Source organism: Cystoisospora suis (genome assembly GCF_002600585.1).
Source record: "Cystoisospora suis strain Wien I chromosome Unknown contig_5154, whole genome shotgun sequence".
Classification (NCBI taxonomy): domain Eukaryota; phylum Apicomplexa; class Conoidasida; order Eucoccidiorida; family Sarcocystidae; genus Cystoisospora; species Cystoisospora suis.
The window spans coordinates 22,751-43,632 of record NW_027157946.1 but is presented as its reverse complement, the minus strand read 5'-3'; the positions used below and the strand labels follow the sequence as shown (position 1 = coordinate 43,632).

The following is a 20,882-nucleotide window of genomic DNA, read 5'->3' as shown; positions in this document are numbered from 1 at the left end:
GCCTCAGCATCACTTGGTTAGGAGAGGCGGACCGATAAATAATAGAGAGAATGAGAAACTCTTCGGAGGTCCCGCAAAAATTGGAAGAACTCACCGCCTCCCGCCGCTTGAGGCTACAGTTACGCGACGCGACGTTGACGCTATCCGTTGACGTGGGAGCGGAGCAAACAGGGACAGGACAACATCTCACCAGTCTTTTACCCCGGACGCTTGAGAGAGCCTGCGGCGCGAGACGCGTTTCTTCCATCCTTTGAAGATTGTTGCTTTGCTTCGATTGGAGGCCTCCCGCGCCCTGAATGCGAGTCGAAGCTGTGACCGTTGCCCGAGCAGTCATCCCGAGCATGCAAGCAGCTTCAATATTGGGCTGAGCAGCCACATGTCAACGACAAGGTGATTGCATCGCTGTGAAAAGTGCTTTTTTGTCCGGCCAGTCATATTGAGGTCTCTTGTACGGATGTGATTTCGATGTGGCCGGGTTCCCGGCATCTCGCTCCCGTACCCAAGCGAGCCGACTTCAAGCTCTTCGCTATTAGGTCTCGGCTGTGTGACAGCGACCTGCACAGAAAGGACGGAGAGCCTGGTTCTCTAGTCTGGAATCAATAATATGTTGTCACGTCACTACACGCGCGTCTTTGTGCAGGGGACAGGTTATTCATGTCTGTCAGCCTCTGTCGCGGCTCTTAAGCTTCTCACTCGGCCCCGACCGCGCCGGAATCACTAGGTGACAGAGTTTGGCGCAGCGATGTTATGCGCTTTTCGTGCTTCTCACAAGTCCGCGAAAGCGCCGGAACCGTTCAACAAGACCACAACATTCCGACTCTAACGACGCTGGTCACTCTCACTGGTCGCCGCATTAGCCCGTGGACCCCAATTCTTTACGAGCGCCGGCACGCCACCTGCTTGGCATCGGCTAGAAGGCGCGCGCTGTACTTTCAGTTCAGAGTCACACAGAGTCTTTAGATCGTTCGCTAAGAGATCAAAGATGCCATGAGACGCAGATACCGGACATTTTCCTTAGGTCAGGAATTCCAGAAATTTCCTCAGGCACGTGGGAGAAACGGCGCGTTGAGCTTCCCGTCGTTCCGCTGTGTGTACCTTGGATGGCCACGACTAGTTCGAAATGAGTGCCACAGAGGAACCTTCTGAAGCCGAGGAGTCGGGAAAGGACAAGAATCCCGACAGTGCACCGACTTCGCTGCCAGCAGAGTCAAACACTGGTACGCCTTCGTCTTCTCATCGGAGCCATGCATCCTCCGTGACAGCGCGGACAGGCGGTAGCGTTTCCACTGGGACTGCTTCGTCAGACTCAGCTCGCTCCTCTGGTAAGAAGGTGAACAGAAGAAAAGAAAGAAGAACGAAAGCAGAAGAGGAAGAGGCTAGCCGGAACGAAGAAAGCACTCAAGAAAGGGGTCAAACTTCTGAAGGAGGCGAGAAAAGCCGGGATGAGGAAGAAGATGACGAAGAGGAATACGATGACGGCAGTAGCTGGACGCAGTCTGTGTCTTCATCTCCATCGAGAGAATCGGACTTCGATGAGAGTGAATCCTCTTCGTCGGAGGAGGATGTAACAGGGCCTCCGCAACTTCGCTGCCATAGATGCGAGCAGATCATGGAGTTTGATCCCGGCAGTTCCTTTGTCCAAGTATGTTTTTCACCTTTGCTCGCATCACGCATGTCTCCCTCAGTTTTTTCATATATCTGTCTGTCCGAAGTAAGGAAACAACGTCCCGAAGCACGACTTATTGCATGCTCTTCCATATGGGCTTGTTCGCTATACGCCCAGATGTCACGTCGGCACAGCTTTCTCTGTATACGAGTTTTCTTCATAAGACTTTCCACAACAGAAGTCCTTGCGGCTGTTCACGAGAAAGACACCAGGACATTCTGTCGCCCTCCTAGGGTTTCACAAAAGGGGCTTGACTTTCCACCTTTCGGCTCAGTTCCTTGGAGCTCGCACAGATTCTCTTTCGATTATGCCAGTTGTAACAAGCATTCTTTTCTCTGTACATGATGCGTTTCACTGAACATATTCTCACGGAGACAAGTGAACAGTTCTGAAATGTATATACACGCGCAGTAGGTGTCGCGGGTCCCTACGTTCACGTTCCTCGTTAGACCACTTCGGCAGGGAATGTTGGCGATCTCTGCCGGCAGTCAAGTCAGAGTGCATCAGTGAGGAGTCGCATAGTAACTTTTGGAACGTGTATGTGTCGTATTTGGAACGTACGGGGGATGGACACAATCGGCGCTCTGTGGCAGTCCCGCTCTATGTTCACCTCGACGCTCTTCCCTGCATTCGCTCATTTCTCGACAATCAATTCTTTGCTGATCTCGCCTCTTTATAACAAACAGACGACTAGACAGTGGGGGGCAGGTCAGGCACGTACGTTGTTGAGGAGACGGTCCTTCTTCAATCATCATGCTTTGTAACTTCTGTCTGCGTACCATGCCTCTCTGGTTCTTTGCAGTGCTACAGGTGTTCTGCTGTCAACTTCGTATTGCCTCAGGAGGACGGGGAAGAAGTTCATGAAGGCGGAAAGGTAATAGAATCCTCTCGTATGCTCACCGCGTTACAGTACTCTCTTACGTGCTCTACGAACTGCGTGTGTGACGCTATCTGGGAGATGTTACATGTCTACGGAGAATGAAGGATAGAGGGGTGGGATCGCGAGGAGTGTAGGAGCATTCTCCAATAGCTCATTACTGCTCGGCCACAGCACAGCCGAGAGTATAAGTACAGTGCCGGTTATTGGCAGGCCACGGGTACCTGCTTTTTCTCCGGCTCCGTCTATGTATAGCCGACTAAACGGAGGAGCGTGTTGGACAGGCTGCACACGAGTTCGCGAGATAGCAAGATGTGTGTTTTGTATGTCCGCTTTGTACACGCTGGTGTGGCTCAACCTCGCCGAGCGAGGAGCTCTACCGTCCCCAGGAGGGCTGTGATGCGCTTCTGTTTGACACTTCTGATGAGGGTGGCAAACAAGGTGCATCAATACCCGCCCTGAAAAAGAAGATCAGCAGAGAGTATATGAGAGTTGTGCATCCATCGAGTCATGGTGGATGCTGTTGCGTTGGTCTTCACAGTGGCGCGAGCACTGCCCAAGTATCAGTGTTTCTCACTCCTGTTAGTGCCGGTGTCTAGCCTCCTCCTGCTAGCCATAGCGAAAAAAGCTCCGAGGAAATCTTCTGTCCTACCTCAGCGTTTCGGTGTGTGTCTTAGCTGTATGTGGTATTGAGCGCCGGCTCCTCTAGTCTGTATATTTGGTTGACCTGTTTACTGTTCTCTTGTACATGCTGCTTGTTCTCTCCCGATGACCATTGAGAAATGAAAGCGAGGCTTATTAAGCTTTGTAACACCCTCTTGATTCTTTCTCTTTCTGTCGTTCTTCGTCCTGGCGTTACGCGGCGTTTTTTTATCTCAGGTCCTAGGTGTCATCTGCCCTTCTTGTTTGACGACAAACCTTACACCTTTCAACAAGCGTCTAGTCAGGTGTGGGGTATGTGGCACACTGTCCCTAGTGTCTCCTCCTGTTGAGGAAAAAACGGACAAGAAAGGAAGGTATGCAAAGGAGGCGCGGCAAACCGCGAAGTTTGCGGGAGACGATGGAGTTTTCTCTGATGCCGACGGGTTGGAGAGGAGCAAATCTTCCAAACGCTCGAGGAGGCCATCTGGATTGCGGACTAACAGTACATCGTCCATGATAGGCTGTGAAGGAGAGGACCTCAACTCCTCTGATTTGCTCGAGCCAACTGAATCGGAGTTTTCCCAGAAAGTTCGGCATGAAACCAGTGAAGGCCGGGAGAAAGAGATAAAGAGGAGAGACAGAAGAAAGCACAAGAGCAGTGTGCATAGATAGTGTTCCTTCGTTGAATAGAAACCTGGTGAACTTGTGAGAACACCCGCAGCCCGCGTAGCATGAAGACTGATATGTTATCCGAATGCGATGAACTCCGACGTCCTTCTGAAGCCAAAAAGAATGAAGATTTTGGTAACCTTGACCGGTTTCGACCGGAAAAAACCGATACTATTCGGTGTTTCTTACGGAATTTCTTCCACCGTGTTACGTTGCTCACTTCTTCGGCTGGCGCACATTCGGCGGAAGCACTCTGCTGAGGGTCAGCGGTGTTGCAGCAGCACACCGCTAGTTCTGTTGCAAGCAGCAGATGGTAAAAGCATTCATAGCAGTACTGTTTAGCGAGTGCCTGCAATGAACGAGAACAGGAGTATGAGTCGAAGTAAGCAGGGCCGTCTTCCAAGCAGTATTTGTGCAACAGGAAGACAGGCAGACAACCACCCGTGCTGGTAAAGACTGCTAGTTCTTGTATAGTAGTAGTGGTAGCAGCAGCAACGACGGTAGTCGTATAACAAGCATCGGCTCCAACAAGCGACCTTAGCGCTAATCGCGGCGCGACCAAAATTGATAGTTGGGGTCACCCCCAGATGCAAGCAGTGAACAGTGACGGTCGACCTAGCCGTTGTATTCGCTCGAGCAATGGATGTCCAGTGTCACTGTTAGGAGAGGGTGATGGTAGTGACAGGAGTGTAAGCAAAGACTTGTCGGAAAAGCGAAAAAATTATCACAGCCTTCTTTCTTTGCTTCGTTGAGATTCTTTCGACTGCTACTGTTGCTGGAACTGTTTCGGAGCTCCCGCTTTTCTACTCCGCGTCTGTGCGAGCAACGCCCTTCACTTCCCTCTATGATGCGCAGTCAAGGTATACTGGGAATTATGCTCTCAAGCAATTCGACTACTGTGTTCGTATGTACCGCTCTCTCTGGGTTGGATGTGTCTATGTACTTGGCACATCTGCACGGCGCTTCTAGAGTCCGAAGGAGATTTGGGCGGTAAGTGTGTTTTAATCCACCGTACGTCGTGAAGAAATCAGCAGGAGGGCAATGACGCCTCCTCCCCAGTCTTCTTCCTAAGAATACACTCAAGTGTCAAGATGGAATAAAGCGGATCCTCTCGGTCTGTTCGAAGAAGCTCCCCACCCTCTTGAACTAAACCACGGTGACTGTTTCCTGTAGTGCTATCAAGCGGTCTGCTACTGTCAGTTTCTTGCACTGCTATCACGTCAGTAAACCAAACTTGCTCATCAAAACTCCACGGCCCTTTGAACGGAAAGAAATGCCCGTTCGAAGCAATTGAAGTGCGTGAGAACGTGAAGGCATGGAGGCGTGTCTGGGATGGGAGAGGCCTTTAATTCTAGCTGGCGGTCACAGAGAAACACGTGGGCTCCACACTCAGTCCGTAGTAGATGAGAAATTCTAACTGGATGGTGACAGTTACTCAGAAAGCCCAAAAGGTCCATCAAGAGGCTCTGGAGAGATCTGTTCTGTTGCCTGTATCCCGTGTCTGGACTCTTCGAGACCGCTATTCATCATTACAGCCGAGAAGGAAGACGCTAAAAGCGATTTAGGACACGGAACAGATCTTTGCAGGACACCAAGGACTTCCTCAGAGCTCAGATCATATATATACGTGTCCCCCTGTCTCTCTGTATTTGAGCCAAGTATTCGTATCGATATCCCTTGTACCAGTCATATGTCACGTACATGCTGATGGTAGTGTTTGAGTTCTGTCTCGGTTACCAGATGCCATTTGCGCTCTTAGCCGGGAGCATCGGGATGTGTGAGCTGAATCAGCTTTTTGTGCGGCATACACCCAGTCACCCATTAGTCGAGGCCACAATGAAATGAATGAGATTCCACTTCTCTCTTCTTTCAAAGAGAGAAGATGCTGTCTTGAGGAACGGCCATCATAGCCGTTCTCAGCATCTCGGTTTCTACCATCGATCCCATCTTTCCGACCCCACCGACCTAAGATTACCCGCAGGTGACGCGTTACCCCGCCGACTGCGTTTCTCAGCCACGACTGCCCGAACGGGAGCATTTCCTGGCGTTCGGTGCTTCCGAGACTTCCGGACACGGAGGAAGCGGACTCTGACAAGTGTGCTGCTGGCTTAACTTTGGTCTCAGTTGTAGCACTAGTACTTGAAGGGGACGATGCGAGGTGATCAATTGTCTCTGGTTGCAACTGCAGCAACCGGCCCTCGCGTGGCACGACCACTTCAGTCTGACCGGAAGAGGAAGACCTGGGGGGTTCCTCGAATAGGAAGATACCAAGAATTCCGGAAAAAGACGGTAAAAGATAGCTAAAGCTGTAGAGGTAATTCGTTTGACGGAGAGAGGAGGAGGCAGGGGCAGCGGAAGAAGACTGTATTTCTGCCGGTACTGGAGAGGCCTTTTCCCCTGTAGGAGAAAACAACCCCCAGAAAACTCCGAAACTGTATAGAGCGCCCTCTGTTGGGGTTTTGTCTTCTCCGAGCCTGCACAAATGGCGATGCAACACGCAGCAGCACTCGAGGAAAAAGCACATTTCTCTTCACATCGTGTTTGTATATATGGGCTATGTATATAAAAAGATACGCTTTTTCGAAGGTTGTTTCTCTGAAGAAAGAGATGAAGACACTGACTAGGAAGGATAGGAGGGCATGGGAGAAAAAGCGAGGGAGGGAGTTGACTTTGTAACATAGGGTGTCTCCGCGTCCCTGGATAGAAGGGGAGTGTTACGAGAAAACCACCGCTTACACGCTGTAGTGCGATGACAACAACGTTCGCAACCGTGTGCTTACTGCTTCAGCTGGACGCGCTTTTCTTTCTGTACGCCTGGCAGGACAGGAAAAATGAGTGTATGGTGCTATTCAGCTTACATCTGACTAGGAGGCTCTTTCTTCCGTGGGAAGACCGATCATGTGATGTGTGCCTATTTACAGTTTTCTTCTTTCTCGTGCTAAAAGACGGAGGGAGCCGTGGAGGCTTTCCTCATGGAACATTGGGCCTGGTCTCGACTGTATTAACATCAAAGAACAGTCTTCGACTCCCAGCGTAGCAGAACAGCAGCTGAACGACCTCAGTCCCTGTTCAGTTGACTAGGAGTGGACATCACGAATGTAGGAAGACAATGCCGGGCGAACACAAACACTTGCGGACCTTTCGTTTCTCAGACTGTCTCTTATGTTTGACCACTGTTTCAATGTTCACTTGTCAGGACGGTTTGGGTGGCTCCTTTCGGACCCTGCGTTCTACATCCTGCTGAAAGCGGGCATCCCCCTCCGGAGAACTCAGCTTCGTTGTTGTTGGCCCCACCAAAAAAAGCTGTTGTGCTTCTAGGATTCTAGGGAGGTCTCGCGAAGAAACCTCAGGCACCAATTCGTGGAGATCTTTCTTTCAAACTTCACCAGTGAGGTGCACAGAAAGTAAGCAACCAATTCTGATCCTTTCAGCTCCCCCGCCGGTAAAACACTCTCTCCATAGAGGCAAGGTTCTCTGCGTCAGCACTCTTTGGCACCTCGAGAAACTTTCAAGCATCCTGCACCCCCCGCCTGACTGCCTGGGCACGCCGACGGGGAGGCTTTTACCGTGTGTCTTTACTTTGCTTGGTGTCCGCCCTTCGATGTGGAAGAGAGACGAGCGACCCAAAACTATTTGTCGTGAAGCACTCTCGTAGGCGCTACCCTGGTGTGGAGAATCTGATGCCCCGCCGACGCGAAAGAGGTCACCGTGCATGGAAGATACTAGCATCGGTCCTGAGCTTCAAGCCTCCCGGCTAGATACGTATGCAAGAATCCAGTGCGAGTCATATCAGCACATATATGTTCGGTATACATGACAATTCCACTCTAATAATAAAGATCAGGGTTGCTCTCGAGGAGCTGTATTGTATGCTGCTACACCCGCATATACACTGCCATTACGGGGGGGCTGCACGTAAACAAAGTCAGGCGATCCGGAGCACGTTCTCCGGAGCGACTGACCCAGCAGTTCGAAAAGCCTGAAGTAATGGGACAGATTTCTTATAAATTCCTACAGTCTATCGATACCTCTCCGGGCACAGAGTTTGTCTCTTGATTCCCCGTCGTCTCAATACCTGCTGCCATGAGAATAACATCTACCTGCCCAACAACTCTGTCCAAGTATCTTCCCCGAGATCCTAAAGTTTCTTCTTTTTTGTGACTTCTCTTCTTTTTATCGGTGGAAACATGAAGATACTTCACCACACAGGAACACAGCAGAAACACATTGAACCAGTACGTTTGTATGCATTGCGATGAAAGAAAGTAAGGATTTATATGGCCACCCTGAATGAGGCAGAAAGGGAGAGCGGGATGGGAGATTGAGTTACCGGCTTCACTCATTCAGTACTGCATCGCCTTCCACAGCTCAGTAAGAAACTTTACAAGATAATCTTGGTGCTTTGTAAAGAATGAATCAAGGAAAGCAAAGACAGAGATAGGAAGACAAATAGGTACAAACGGATAGATAGGTATAGAGACACAGAAATAGGTGGAAAGATACATATCGGATCTGCCTCTGTCCCTTCTCGCGAGGATTTTGAAGCTGAAAAAGAAATTCTATCATTACTGTAGAGAGAGGAAAATGCATGCAGCAAAACCTGGATATGAGTGACCTCTTTACTAAGGACAACCAGTACACTGCTTTTTCGGATTCAATGAGAGGGAGAGACAAGATCTTGCAGCCCCTGCTTTCTTTAGTGATTCAGACAGACGTAGATGGGTAGGCACAACTCTTGCCCGCCTCCCCCCATTAAGACATTCTAAGAGTCGGGAGAGCGACTGAATGAAACGAGTGAAACGCCGAGAGAAGGCAGGATGGGACTGGAGAAGAGGGAAAGAAGAAGTGATTCCGAGGTTTCCAAGAATCAGGCGATGAACCGTAGAATCCTCCAGAAGTCACGGTGTACGTACAGCAAAGCGACACATGATGGGAGTTCTTGCGTCTTTCGTCATATGTCGTCGTGTTGGTGGTGGGGATTCCTTTACATTTCGTAGCTCACTATTGCCTTCGTAATCGTTAGTACCGAGTGCTGTTCATTGAGAACCTTCTTCCCTTGTGTAAGGAAGGACGCAATACTTCTGTCTTGCGTGAAGTAAGCAGCTCTGTGCCGCGTGTACAGCGGAAGTCACCGTATGAATGGCGAAAGGGACACTATACTTACGCTAGTACTCCTTCGCATCCATGTATATAGATGAGTATACATAGCGAGAATCACAAAGGTGTGTGTTCATAGAAGAGTGCAGTGTCCCAAGGAACATATACATATATATATATATATATATATGTATGAAAAAGAATCAGTGTGTGGAATAACTGTGTGAAGCAGAAGAGACTCTCTTCCTTTTCATCGTGCATGCGATACATAAGAAGAGTATTTCTCAAGAAGAAGAGGAGGAGATCACGGACTCCAGTGTATGTTCTCAGTTTAACCTATTGAATACAGACATTCCATTTGGGCTGCGTATCTACGCACACACGGGTTCTACGCGTCAAGCCCAGTGTACACAATCATACACACGTATATATATTCATATATATATGTCTGTAGAGATATATTCTTCCAGTCTGTTCTTTTCTATCGTACTACGACTCTACAAGCTATCTCCCCATACTTAGACACTCGTCCAACCTCTCCTATCTAGAACTCGATCAATGAAGGGCATCGCCTGTTTTCTCTCTTACAAATCAGATCTATTATTAAGGTTCGGATGAACTTGTTGACCCGCCGAGAGGACTGCGTACAACGTCTGCTGAATACTATGAACAACCCCGGCAATCCCGGCCTCTAATCCTCCTAACCGCTGGGACTGAAGCAAGCCTTGTTTCTGTCTAAGTTGTTCTTCTTCGAGAACAGCTGCGGGCGTAACGAGGACCGCGAGTAACCGATCTAAGAGATGCAAGCCGCTATTCAGGTATGACCATAAATAGTAATAGAGCCCATGAACAAGATTATCAGCCGATGTTATATAAGAAAGAATAGCCGGAGGTGCAGCGTCATCGGATATGGCCGGGCTGCAGTGAAGGAGGAGGCCGCCAAGAGGACAAGGAGAGACAAGAAAATGACAAAGAAACACAGAAAACACACAGGAAACAAACGAGAGTGAGAAAGGATATCTGAGAGAGGTCCTTCAGATGAGGGTTTCTTTGAGTGGAGGTGTACTGACAGTCCTATGTGACACATCGTCAGGTATGGTATAAGAGCGAAGGTGTTCTGGACATGCAGGGAAGAAGATGACCGAAGATATCTTGTAATCGATAAAAAGACACTCTCGCAATCCTGTTTTGGCCGGAAGACCTTCTCATGATTCCAGGCATAAGGTGTATTCGATCCAGCTTCTCCATGATCGTAGAGGGACTTTTCAACTATGTCACGTCTTGTCTATCAACATGTATAGAGCAGTTGTGTGTGTGATTGATATACACATGTGCTCCTTCCTCGCCTTCAAGGCATCTCCGCCGTCATTCTGCCATACTGCTACTGCTTCGTGAATATGATTGAAGTCAAACCTTTTGATCTATCTGTCCAACTATGTACTTGAAAAAACTCTCAAAGATCATTTTAAAGCAGGTGTACATACACCCCGCCATGGCCTCCACCCAAACCAGGGACTCTCCGTGAATGGTCACCCGAGACTCTCTTCTGTCGTGTGTGTCATTCCATCCATGTAGCTATCAGGCCATTCCATCGGAGGATGCTTGCTTTACACACCAATAGTACGACAATAGACATGCCCCCTGAATGAAGAAAAATACACGAGGAATATCTTAGCTGCAGCCACTCGGAAAGACAATTGTTCTCTTGCACGTTTCCAACCCGCTAGCATAAGTGCAGTCGAGTCACGACGTCTATTTGGAAGGCCCCGGGAAGAAAAAGAGAAAGCAAGGGTCGCTTAGATACTACGAGAGAACTCGAAAGTCAAATGGGTTTGCATGACTTACTGTAAAAAGAAGAAGTATGTCTTTACGCAATAGAAGGCGATAAGAAGAATTGCTAAGAAGGTGAGAATAAGAATGACGGGCCGTAGAATCGTTTGCCAGAGGCACGTCCACGCGAGATACCTGGAGAGAAAGGGACAGGGGGGGAGTACGGGGAGGTCCGTTCGCAACGAAAAGCACAGCTTAGAAATACGACAAACTCAAGCGACGGAAGGGCCAGAAGCACAGAAGACCGAATTCGGACCGTGAGGAGAGAATCTTCGCTTTTCTCTCTCTATTCCAAAGGACGTGACAAGAAAAAGAGAGGAAGGTACGACGAAGACATGGCTGTAGCGCATGACACTCTAAAGGGCTACTATGGAACCTACACAACCCTAGAAGGTATAATCTCTATAGTGTGGGAGCACGTATGCACTGTATATATATGAATAGGCACAGCTTGACCGCTTTGAGTTTCTTCTGCAGGAAGGAGTGGAAAAAGGAAGGTAGCATGAGAGAGACTGTACATCTGGGTTGGATCGACTCCTCTTCAAGAAGACGGCGCGTTTCCTCAGATCGACGCAAACACTGCAAAGACTATATCTATACGTATACGCCTATGTGCTCTTAACTGAGAAGGATGGGCGGTGGTTGCGTATACGAGGCGGCAACTAATCACACGGAACGCCCAGGTGCAGCTCAGTGCGAGTCTCGTGATACACACGCACAAGAGAGACCAAGGAGTCGCCGAGAAAGGCAGCGAGGTGACGCCTTTCGTATAAGAAGAGGATGTGGGTCTCTTTTTTCACGTACATTGATCTGATATATGCAGTACGACGTCATCTATATACATCGGACTTGATCTCTTCTTTCTATCTTGGGGGGCGCTTACGGCTTCTTATTCATATATACATCTCCATCGTAGAATGGATGAAGCACAACACTAACGTCATAGAACTGTCACCCCCTCTGTCATCGCCATAGCTCGTATCATAAGGAACTACAGCTGAATATGAAACAGTTGTCTCGTGTTTGCAGAAGTACAGAGAGTTCCTTCATTCTTTTCCTTACACAACTGTAATCCATTCAGCCATCGTCATGGCTGTAATGACCCAGCATAGAAGGCGTAGTCCCGGCTTCGTATCAAGTTCATCTTTCGCGTCGGTTTTTCCTTTGCCGAGAATCGTGAAGAAACTCCGTGAAGACGAACTAGCCGCAGTTGCTCCGCCACTACTCCCACCTCGCTTAGGGTTAAATAAGGTAGTCCAGAAAGATGTAGAGGGCTGCTGCTTCAGATCGCTAGCTGAAATCTTTAGCATATCCATGTCCATATGAGTCTTCACTAAGGTTCGGAACCAAGGTAAATGAAATACAGACGCTGAAGAAGAACAAGTCAAGCGAACACCAGTCACATGCGCTCCCTCATACAAATAACATGCCCCTGCATAGTATCACCTGCACGCTGAAGATGGATTGCCAGTGCACACTCCAGGTGTCCTAAGCAGCCGTAGTTTGGAGATCCAAGCGTGAAGAAATTTTGAACAAAGAAATGTGAATGCAAGACTCCTTGAGAGTGACGAGACGCAACTTGCCATGTGTACACCTACATCTGTGGGTACGTAGCTGGTGTACCTAGGTGCGTTTAGATATATGTGGAGAGAGATACATACATATGCATACGTATCCACTCATAAATATATGTATGTGCGGGGCATCGAGACAAATATACTTGAGCATGACGTTGACTGCACACACGAATACAAGTACATACATACATATAGATAGATAGATATATGCAGAAGAAGTGCAGAGCAAAGGTCAGTCAGAGGTATGTTGTACGACTCACCGGGAGCAGGTATACATATATAAGAGTGAAAGGTATAAGCAGGTATACAGAGACAGTTGGGCAGCCCGTGTTGGTACTTCCAGATGTGCAAGAGAAACGCACAGTCTGTTCAGATATGTTGTGTGTACACATGAGGTTCCGCTCCCCTTCCAATTCATGCATGATGAACTTATAAGTGCGCTGCTATTTCACCTTGCAAATCAAACAAGCGAGAACGTTGGGGGCTTCTAAGTGAAGAGAGCAGACGAAGACTAGGACGGGGAGAGATGCAGATAGGGTATCCAGCACTCGAATCTCTATGTAACGCGGGAGGAACTTCATGGCGGGCTCACCCATCAGTGAGTGGAGTGGGGCAAACAATGAAGTCCTTCTCAGTTTCGACTACGCCGACAGATATGTATATATATACAGAAGATACATATATGCTGCATGCAATAGAGAACAAGAGGGATGCCGGATGAATCGACGATAGTCAGTTCAGTAGCGAGACGAATCTAAGCCATAGTCATGTGTATGGAACCTACGGATACGAAGTGGCAGGAGACGCTGTGCACGAGCTTGCTCAGCAGAAGGGACATTAGCCAAGAAGACCGCGTGCATCATAAGCCACCCACTAAGGAAGAGAGCAGTGACCATTGTCCTTGCCAGCCCCATGGTGACGAACGGGGGGTGTGTTGATAGGAAAGGTGAAGAGAACACAAACTCGCCTGAAGCACTAGTACCAAGCGGTAGGTTAAGATAGTCATATGAAGGAAGACAACAATATGAAGATTACAGTCAAGCGATCAACACATGTCGACAGATTTCCAAGAAGGAACAAGCGAACCCAGCCGAAAGGACAGCACGGATCGACGAACAGAGCTTTCCCGAAAGAAGCGTGAAAACTTGTATCAGAATCAATCTTGGAGCTCCTGTCCAGAACAACAGAGGGTCGTTGTGCACGGCAAGGAGGAAGACTTAGTGCGGAATATGCCAACAGGCCAAGAAGGAATGAGCCTTCTCAACAGAGACCGTCCAAAAAAAAGGAAAAAAGAAGGGACATTCGGAGTGAGAGGATCTGCGGTCTCCGGAAAGGACAGTCTGTAATCACAGCTACGTGCAGACGGGGCCCTGGCATGGAGTAGTTGAGGGAGGGCATACATATAGCCCAAGTTGCAATGCTCACAGACAAGCTGATGGAAGGTGAGTGTCCACGTACTGCCGAAAAGACAAAGGGGAATAGGAAAGCTCTGAAATCCGCACTCCACTAGTGGGATCGGCACGGGGGCGCCTGCACTGCTGCAGAAAGAAAAGCCGGTTTGCAGAAAGGTCCAGCCGATCCAACAGACGTCTTGTGAGCGGCATATTCAATAAAGGTCACGTCATCCATCTCGGTCGGAGGACTTGTGCACGCGACGCTACCGACAGCATCACAAATCTATTGCTGCGGTCGCACGCACACCAGGAGGACTTTTAAGAGACGCGCTCAGTAACTGACAAGAAAGAGAGCTAACCCAGAAGTGAAACTGTTGTCACACTCAGGCGTAAGCCAACTAGGAGAGTCCCGAGGTGACGAGGACTCCTGTTTGAAAGCGACCCCCTCACTCATTATTCTCAAACCTGTGTCCCTCACGGCGCACACGACATCGGTCCAATGTCTGCGGCCATCGTAAGGAAGGTTGTGTTGCAGTAAGAACCAAAGCGATTCCAAACAGAACGCGCAGCTAGAGCTAAAAATACATATTGTTGCAGTCAAGCGAACCTGTGACCTGTTATGCGGACCAAGCACCGCTACAGTCTCGTGGACTACACAATCGAGCTGCGTTGCGATGGTAGCTCCGAGAAGGGCTTTCCATCGAAAACGAGTGAGCCTTACAGGGTCTGCAATGAAGCCCGAGAAATGTGACATGTGTTCAGAACATTTTCCTTGAGTTGACTGCATGCAGTCTTGAATGCATCAAGAGAGCACTCAACTCGCAAGACACTGACAGATGCAACGATACAGCCGCAAGTTCAAATGTGGTCAACTGGGGGCAAAGTCCGGAGTTAGTCTTCATTTCCCTTTTGAAACACTTTCCCCGGCCGCTGAATGTCATGCCCTCGAAACCGACACTGCGTTGCCCTGTCTTGGAACGTCTACCGTTGTAAATTAGTCCGTGATAGGCCGGCGGAAAGCGCCGTGAAGTTTCCATGTAGGCAGGGGGTGAGAACTAGGCGCGCAAAAGTCCCCTGGGGGGGGGAAAATTTGGATCGAGTAGCCAACGGGAATTAACTAGTCTTATAGTTCTCTCCGGCAGATGTGTGTGGTGTCGTTCAAGCGCTGGAATGAGTGGTAGCTGCCCGCGTCCCAGGAATACTCCGGTGCATGTGCACTCCGAGTTGCTCACGGAGGGCCTTGTTGAAAGTACGTGATAGCCACGTCCAAAACAAACTGAAGCGTTTAGCATTCAGCAGGAGCGACTACCATGGTGTCGCTCCCTTGGAAGCCTCTGTACCGGTCGTCTTGGCAGTAGTCACTCTCACACGTGACTAGTTTATTCGAGTTCCAGGGCCTGTAAAGAGAGGAAGAGCCCTCAGATGTACAGCACTCACCCGGAAGAAGTCCTAAAAGACCAATCTCGACTAACAGGCCGAGCACCGTCAGCTCATCATGACCTGTTGTCTGAGTTCTTCGGTGACCACGCTCTATGTCGACTTGGCTGAGAATGAACGGCGAACACACAGAACTGCAGGAGTCTGTTAAACAGGCACCAGCACGCTCCTCATTCGCTTCACAACGGGGGCGGGGGCAGTGGGGACATAACTGCTCCGTGTACGGCAAACCACTTCCGAACTCGGATGCTATACTCTGAATGCATCTCGCCCACTGTTTGTAGTGGTCTGCAGCTGTCGCTGACTCGTTCGTGCTTATTGGTACGTCAATGTGTGGTGTTCACGACGGTGAGAGTCCCCTCAGCAGGTAAACTGTCAGAAGAGAGCTACAATGAGCACACGACCATAATGCAGATGCCAGCACAGCTTCGTTGCCGGTGGAGGTTTGCAGTTGCCCACGACGGCAGAGGTGTACGGTCCGGAAAAGAGGCTGAACCTTCTAGCAAGCAAAGTGTATCCCAGTGTCCGGATCCGTGGGCGGTAAAGACGACGCTGGGAATGCCTGGAGAGTAATAAGAGAAGGCTGACCGTTCCTGTAGAGGCCTCACTGCTTCTATCAAGGTGGTAACAGTCCACACACGACTCTCTTCCGAGCGGTGGCGGTGCACAGGAAAATGAACGCTGCTGGCAGCCGGCACGAGGCTCCAGGACCTCTCCAAGACACTACTGTCTGTCGCTGTCTTCAATTCACCGTGGGAATTATCCGTATACTAGATCGGTATCAAGTAGGAGGCCGCGAAGGAAAGGCGCACGTCCGCATAACCGGTCTGTGCTGCTTTGAGCCGCGGTGCAGCAAGCAGCACAAGACGACCACAAACATCGCGCGCCTCGCCAGATATAACAGAAGCAAGTGGAAGGGAGGCGACAACGTAAAGGTTGCACAGCCGGCCAATAATTGAACCGACCGTCGCAACGGCACATCTCGGTTACCACCGAGACTACATGGTTTGCTGTGTTCTCCCGCTCTGCTCCGGAATGAGGCACTCTGGTGAGAGAGGAGCCGTAGGCGGCAATGTGCTGCTTGTTTTACAGCTACGGTAGTCATTCTGCGCCCCGCGACAACACCTGGTTGGATACTGCGTCTCCTATGTGAATGAGTGTCGCTAGCACACTCTCTGTGCCCAAGCACCCTGATCTCCGAACGGCAGTTGGACCCGCTCCCAATCTGTGCAACGAACGACCGTGATGAAGGCAGCTCAATCAAAGCTTGTCCGGCTGGAGACTGCGCGGCTATTTCTCTCACTACCGACTCGGCACTGGGGCGCGACAAAACGTCTCGTCCTCCAGTGTACACTACAGATAGTCAGCCGGGTCGATTCAAGACGATTGTGTTGTGGTCAAACGTGGCACCGCTCTTGGTGCCCTACTCTTCCAACTTCTTTTTTTCGCGCGATTCTATCGACTAGAAGCTGCTGACCTCGCAAATCTGAATCGGCTACGAGTAGCTCCCGGCTGACGCTCACTTTTTTCCGAACCCGGGCGTCTCGGACTCGCACACGCTTGCATGCATGTCCGCTCGGTCTTGCTACTCCTCAAGCGGACCTAACTAGCAAGTTCTCTTTCCAGGTTGTAGCATTTCCTCGCGATTTCCCTCTTGTTTTTCCCTTGCAAAGTTGTGGTCAGAAGTGCTCAAGCGCCCTGCAGCCGTCGTTTCTGTTTGTCATGTCAGCCAGACGCGGCAGCTTCCCATCGCTTGCAGATCGATGGGCCTCTCAGGCCGACAGGTACCTCCGGCGCAGGTCTCTTCATTCGCGATCTCTGCTTAAGACACGCACACAGCGATTCACTCGGGAGAATGCGTGTAGCGCTATTTAGCCTCTTCTTCGACTCGCGAGAGTTCGCCTCCCTTTTTGTTGAAACCTGCCTGAGCAACACCGAGGGTGCCAGTAGGCCCGCCTTTTAGGAGCTCTTGACTGCAAGGCAAACACGCCGTTTGAGGAAGTTGTTGCCCGAGTAAACCAAGCAGTGCCGCGTCAGTAAATGAACTACCGCGACGCTGTTTTGTGCCGATTCACTTAGCACGGACCTGGACAGGTCGTGAATACAGGGTAGCCTCGAAAGCTTACTTCGACGGGGGGCACCGTGTATCTTCAGTTAATCACCAGGGAGTCACTGAACTAATCGATAGCCATGTCAGCAGTACCATCGACTTGTGATCCGGCCAAGCACAACGAATACGACGTGTCATCTAAACCTGAGCAAGAACTCAGCAGAGACGACACCTCAGATGTGCAGGTTATCCGTGTGGGCAGCCTCTCTGTGCGTTCATTACCGCCGCGTCCCTCAACACGCCGCCATCATCGCCAGCCAACGGAGAGCGAACCCTCTGAGCCTGTCAACAGTTCTTCGGCTTCGCCCAGCCGTTTAGTCCAGGCAGTTGCAGTTGCAGGCAAAGACGCTGCGGTTCCCAGAGGTCTCCCGACCCAGGACTGTCAAAAGGAGACTCAGGGTGACCCAGGCTTTGAATACTTAGACCATACTGCCGATGTCATCATACACGCATGGGGCTCTTCGTTACGTGAGGCCTTCGTGAATGCCGGGAACGGACTCTTCAACTATATGACGGATACTTCGAAAGTGGAGCCGAAAGAAAGTCGCACGGTTGAAGCAGCAGGGAGCGATTTAGAAAATCTTCTGTTTCACTTCATGGATGAGCTCCTTTTTTTGTATGGCAGTGAGTACTTCGTGGCAAGAGATCTTCTGATTACGAAGTTCGATGAGAAAGCATGTGTGCTAGCGTGCGAAGCCAAAGGGGAGCCGTTTGATCGAAGCAGGCATTCACAGGGGACCGAAGTCAAGGCGATCACTATGCACGAGATGAAAATATGGAGGAAAGGGATTCGTGCGTCGGAAAGTATCGGAGAGGAAGACGAGAAAAGCGTCGTCGACGGAAGTGACGGTGCCGGATGCGACACGAAGGCCTGCGAAGTGTTTGTACTGGTCGACATCTAGCTGACGGCACCGGCCGAGGTAGTTCTTTTCTCTCAGACATTAAGCTCGGGAACGAGGACAAAGCTGGCTGTTATAGCTGCGAGGGGAGCTGTTGTACTCTCTGATTGGCTCTCGGTATTGCTGGCAAGCAGGTGTCATTGTATGGAGTTGAGTGCAGAGTGGCGCCAGTTGTCTTCTGCAGTTTTCTTCCCGACAGTGTCGAACTAGAGCTGGGTTTTGTTAATGTGTCTCCAAGTATGTAGGACTAGCAGGCCACGGTCAGATGTGCTTCCGGCGAGACTTGGGATGTCGCACTGAGGGTGCTTCTCAAGCCAGGCCGTGAGAGCCTTAGTTTTGCGGACTTTTCCCGATGAAACGGGCAAATTTCACACCTCGGTCTGAACTCCAACTTGCATCTGGTAACCCTTCGAAGCTTGACTGTTTCTCATGGAGGTTTTGCTGGTTTGCATCCGAGAGGGGCGCGTCATAGCAATGTTGCCATGGTCGTGCCCTGCTGCACACCGAGTGCAGAACCGTGCACATGGCAGTGCAGTACTATACACTCCCTGAGTGGCAGCACACAGGTACGAGAATCTTCCGGGGAGCTACAGGCAATGTGCATCCAGCGACCCAGGCAATGGGAAAAGCGCGCGTTCAAAGCTTTTAATAGACTAAGGAGTCTATAAACCACACCAGTAGACAAGCATTAGTGACCACAGACCAACTGACTAGCGGTCCAGCTGGGTAGGCGGAGGGTTGCGCCTCGAGCCACGGGGACTGGTCGCCGGTGAGCCGTGAAAGAACAGTGTCGTCGCGAGTTCTCTACATGGGGAACCAGAACGATGACGAGCATTCCTGGCGACGGAGGAAGCTCAAGAAGATTTCCGACGAGCCCTGCTAGTCCGAATTGGAAGAGTGGAGATCTCGGTTAGTGTGTGACTGGACTACTGGCAAGTAGTAAGTTCAGGCCAAACAGCGGTGTGTTTAGCTTACATGCGCCGGAACCCTTCTTGGACTGACATAACCTTGATGGACTGGAAAGCAACCGGACTAAGCGCCGTGAACACTTCGAACCAACCGTCTGTTCTATGCTGCCCGCGGCCCGCATGACGGGCGTCATCGATTGCATGAGGGCCTTTTCAATACGACCCGCTTTTTTCGCCTTCTTCAAGCGAATCGTTTTCTCGATACGCGGCCGAGGCCTCAACTATACGGAACTGCCCGATTGTGAACTGGCCCTTTCTGAGAGTGCTCGAGTACTGGTCAAGGGCCTCAGGTCCTAATTTCATGATGTACTGCTGCCGGTTGTGGCACAGCGTGGCAGGCACCACAGCTGGGCCGCGGCACGTGCCCAACTTCACACCTAGGTTCCCTGCAGTCCCCTCTCGGCTCATCTGACCCAGCAGCCAGCGACACTCTTTTCCGCAGCCCGCCAGAGATTAGACAGCCAACGGACTACCCCAGTTTCGCTTTGTGCGACCGTAGGCATGGCGTGGCAGGAAGAGCCAACGACCCGACTAGTGGCAGACTCGGACCGGCTACTGTCGAACGAGCAGTCCAGGTTTGTGGAAGATGGATGGCACGGCGGAGGCAGCGATCGTTGGTCGCCGAAACTGGTGAGAAAAGGTACAGCTAGTCGATTTCAGGACGCTGCACGTAGTATCCTAGTGCAGGTGTAACACAGTTGGAAGGATCAAAGCCACATCCATCGCCGGTGTAGCTCAGTCGGTAGNNGGTTCGAGCCCCGTCGTCGGCTGTTCGTTTTCTGTGTATGTCTGCGTACAACGGATTCAATACCATTAACAATCAGAGGTGACTTGGTCGAGCGGTCGTCCCCTCATCACTTGCTCTACGCAGCTGTCTGCAGAACACGACACAGCACGCTCCACAAGCGGCAACAGGTCATGCGCGAGATCAGCCTCGCGACTACCGGGTTACACGCGACACAAGGCCAGAATGGTTTTCTAGCGATGTCGAATTCAACTGGTGTCTGGAGAGGAGGTAGCCCTCTACTGCTTTCTTGCCACTGCCGGACGAACGTCGGCTGGTGAAATCCAAATCGGAGAGTGCGCAGCACTTCTTGAGCCGAGCAGCGTCCCTCTTACCATGGAGCCGGAAGGATGACCGAACTAGTGTCGGCTGTTTTGCAAGATACCGTACCCCACACAGAGATTACATTCGTGTCCAGGGCAACTGATCGGTGCCAGTGACCAGCAGGGTTCTTCACTCCGAGGACAACTGTGGCTCGAAATCCACCTCATTCCAGCCCTCCATCTGCGCTAGAGGCTAAAACGCAGACTGCCGCGGCTGGGTGAGCCCCGGTACCGCTGCCGTAGATTTTCACGGACGTTCACATGCTGCAGAATGTGCATGGTGCGAACCTAGTCAGAACAGCTTACCTGGGCTCTTAGAACAGACGGTGATAATGCTGCGCTACCGTGAAGGAAGGGTCGTGTTGCTTGTGGTGGTGACGTGTTAACCTAGCGGGGAAACCGTGAGCACTAGCGGATTCAGCAGCTCTGCCCCCGACCGTGATCTTTGATCCCGCGAACTTTCGTTCTGGTGCTGAACGCCTGGAAACTCTCGCCGGAAGTACAAGAAAGGGAAGATGTGAACCACTATCAGACCCTCCTGCTGTCGGTCGCCAGTTTTTCTCTGTTTCGCGCTTCAATGTAGACTAACTCAGCTTGGCTTGAGTTTTG

The 20,882-nt window shown here is 50.6% G+C and overlaps 4 protein-coding genes across 4 annotated transcripts; 2 read left to right on the top strand and 2 right to left on the bottom strand.

Annotated features, from left to right (window-relative positions):
* Window positions 1–243: 243 nt before the first annotated feature.
* Window positions 244–3,903, top strand: CSUI_008933 (zinc finger lsd1 subclass domain-containing protein). The gene is made up of 3 exons (XM_068069052.1): window positions 244–1,642; window positions 2,469–2,540; window positions 3,423–3,903. Exons 1-3 carry the CDS (start codon window positions 1,121–1,123, stop codon window positions 3,855–3,857), a joined length of 1,029 nt encoding a protein of 342 aa, XP_067918978.1. The 5' UTR covers window positions 244–1,120; the 3' UTR covers window positions 3,858–3,903.
* Window positions 3,904–6,922: 3,019 nt separating this feature from the next.
* On the bottom strand, window positions 6,923–9,113 carry CSUI_008932 (uncharacterized protein). Its single transcript, XM_068069051.1, has one exon. The coding sequence runs from the start codon at window positions 7,581–7,583 to the stop codon at window positions 7,230–7,232; it is 354 nt and encodes a 117-aa protein (XP_067918977.1). The 5' UTR covers window positions 7,584–9,113; the 3' UTR covers window positions 6,923–7,229.
* A 131-nt stretch (window positions 9,114–9,244) lies between these two features.
* Window positions 9,245–14,445, bottom strand: CSUI_008931 (transmembrane). Its single transcript, XM_068069050.1, has 4 exons — window positions 13,143–14,445; window positions 11,844–12,150; window positions 10,797–10,916; window positions 9,245–9,869 (listed from the first exon to the last, which is right to left on the bottom strand). Exons 1-4 carry the CDS (start codon window positions 13,270–13,272, stop codon window positions 9,536–9,538), a joined length of 891 nt encoding a protein of 296 aa, XP_067918976.1. The 5' UTR covers window positions 13,273–14,445; the 3' UTR covers window positions 9,245–9,535.
* A 2,367-nt stretch (window positions 14,446–16,812) lies between these two features.
* Window positions 16,813–18,617, top strand: CSUI_008930 (archease family protein). The gene has a single exon (XM_068069049.1). It carries the CDS (start codon window positions 17,380–17,382, stop codon window positions 18,199–18,201), a length of 822 nt encoding a protein of 273 aa, XP_067918975.1. The 5' UTR covers window positions 16,813–17,379; the 3' UTR covers window positions 18,202–18,617.
* The last annotated feature ends 2,265 nt before the right edge of the window (window positions 18,618–20,882 follow it).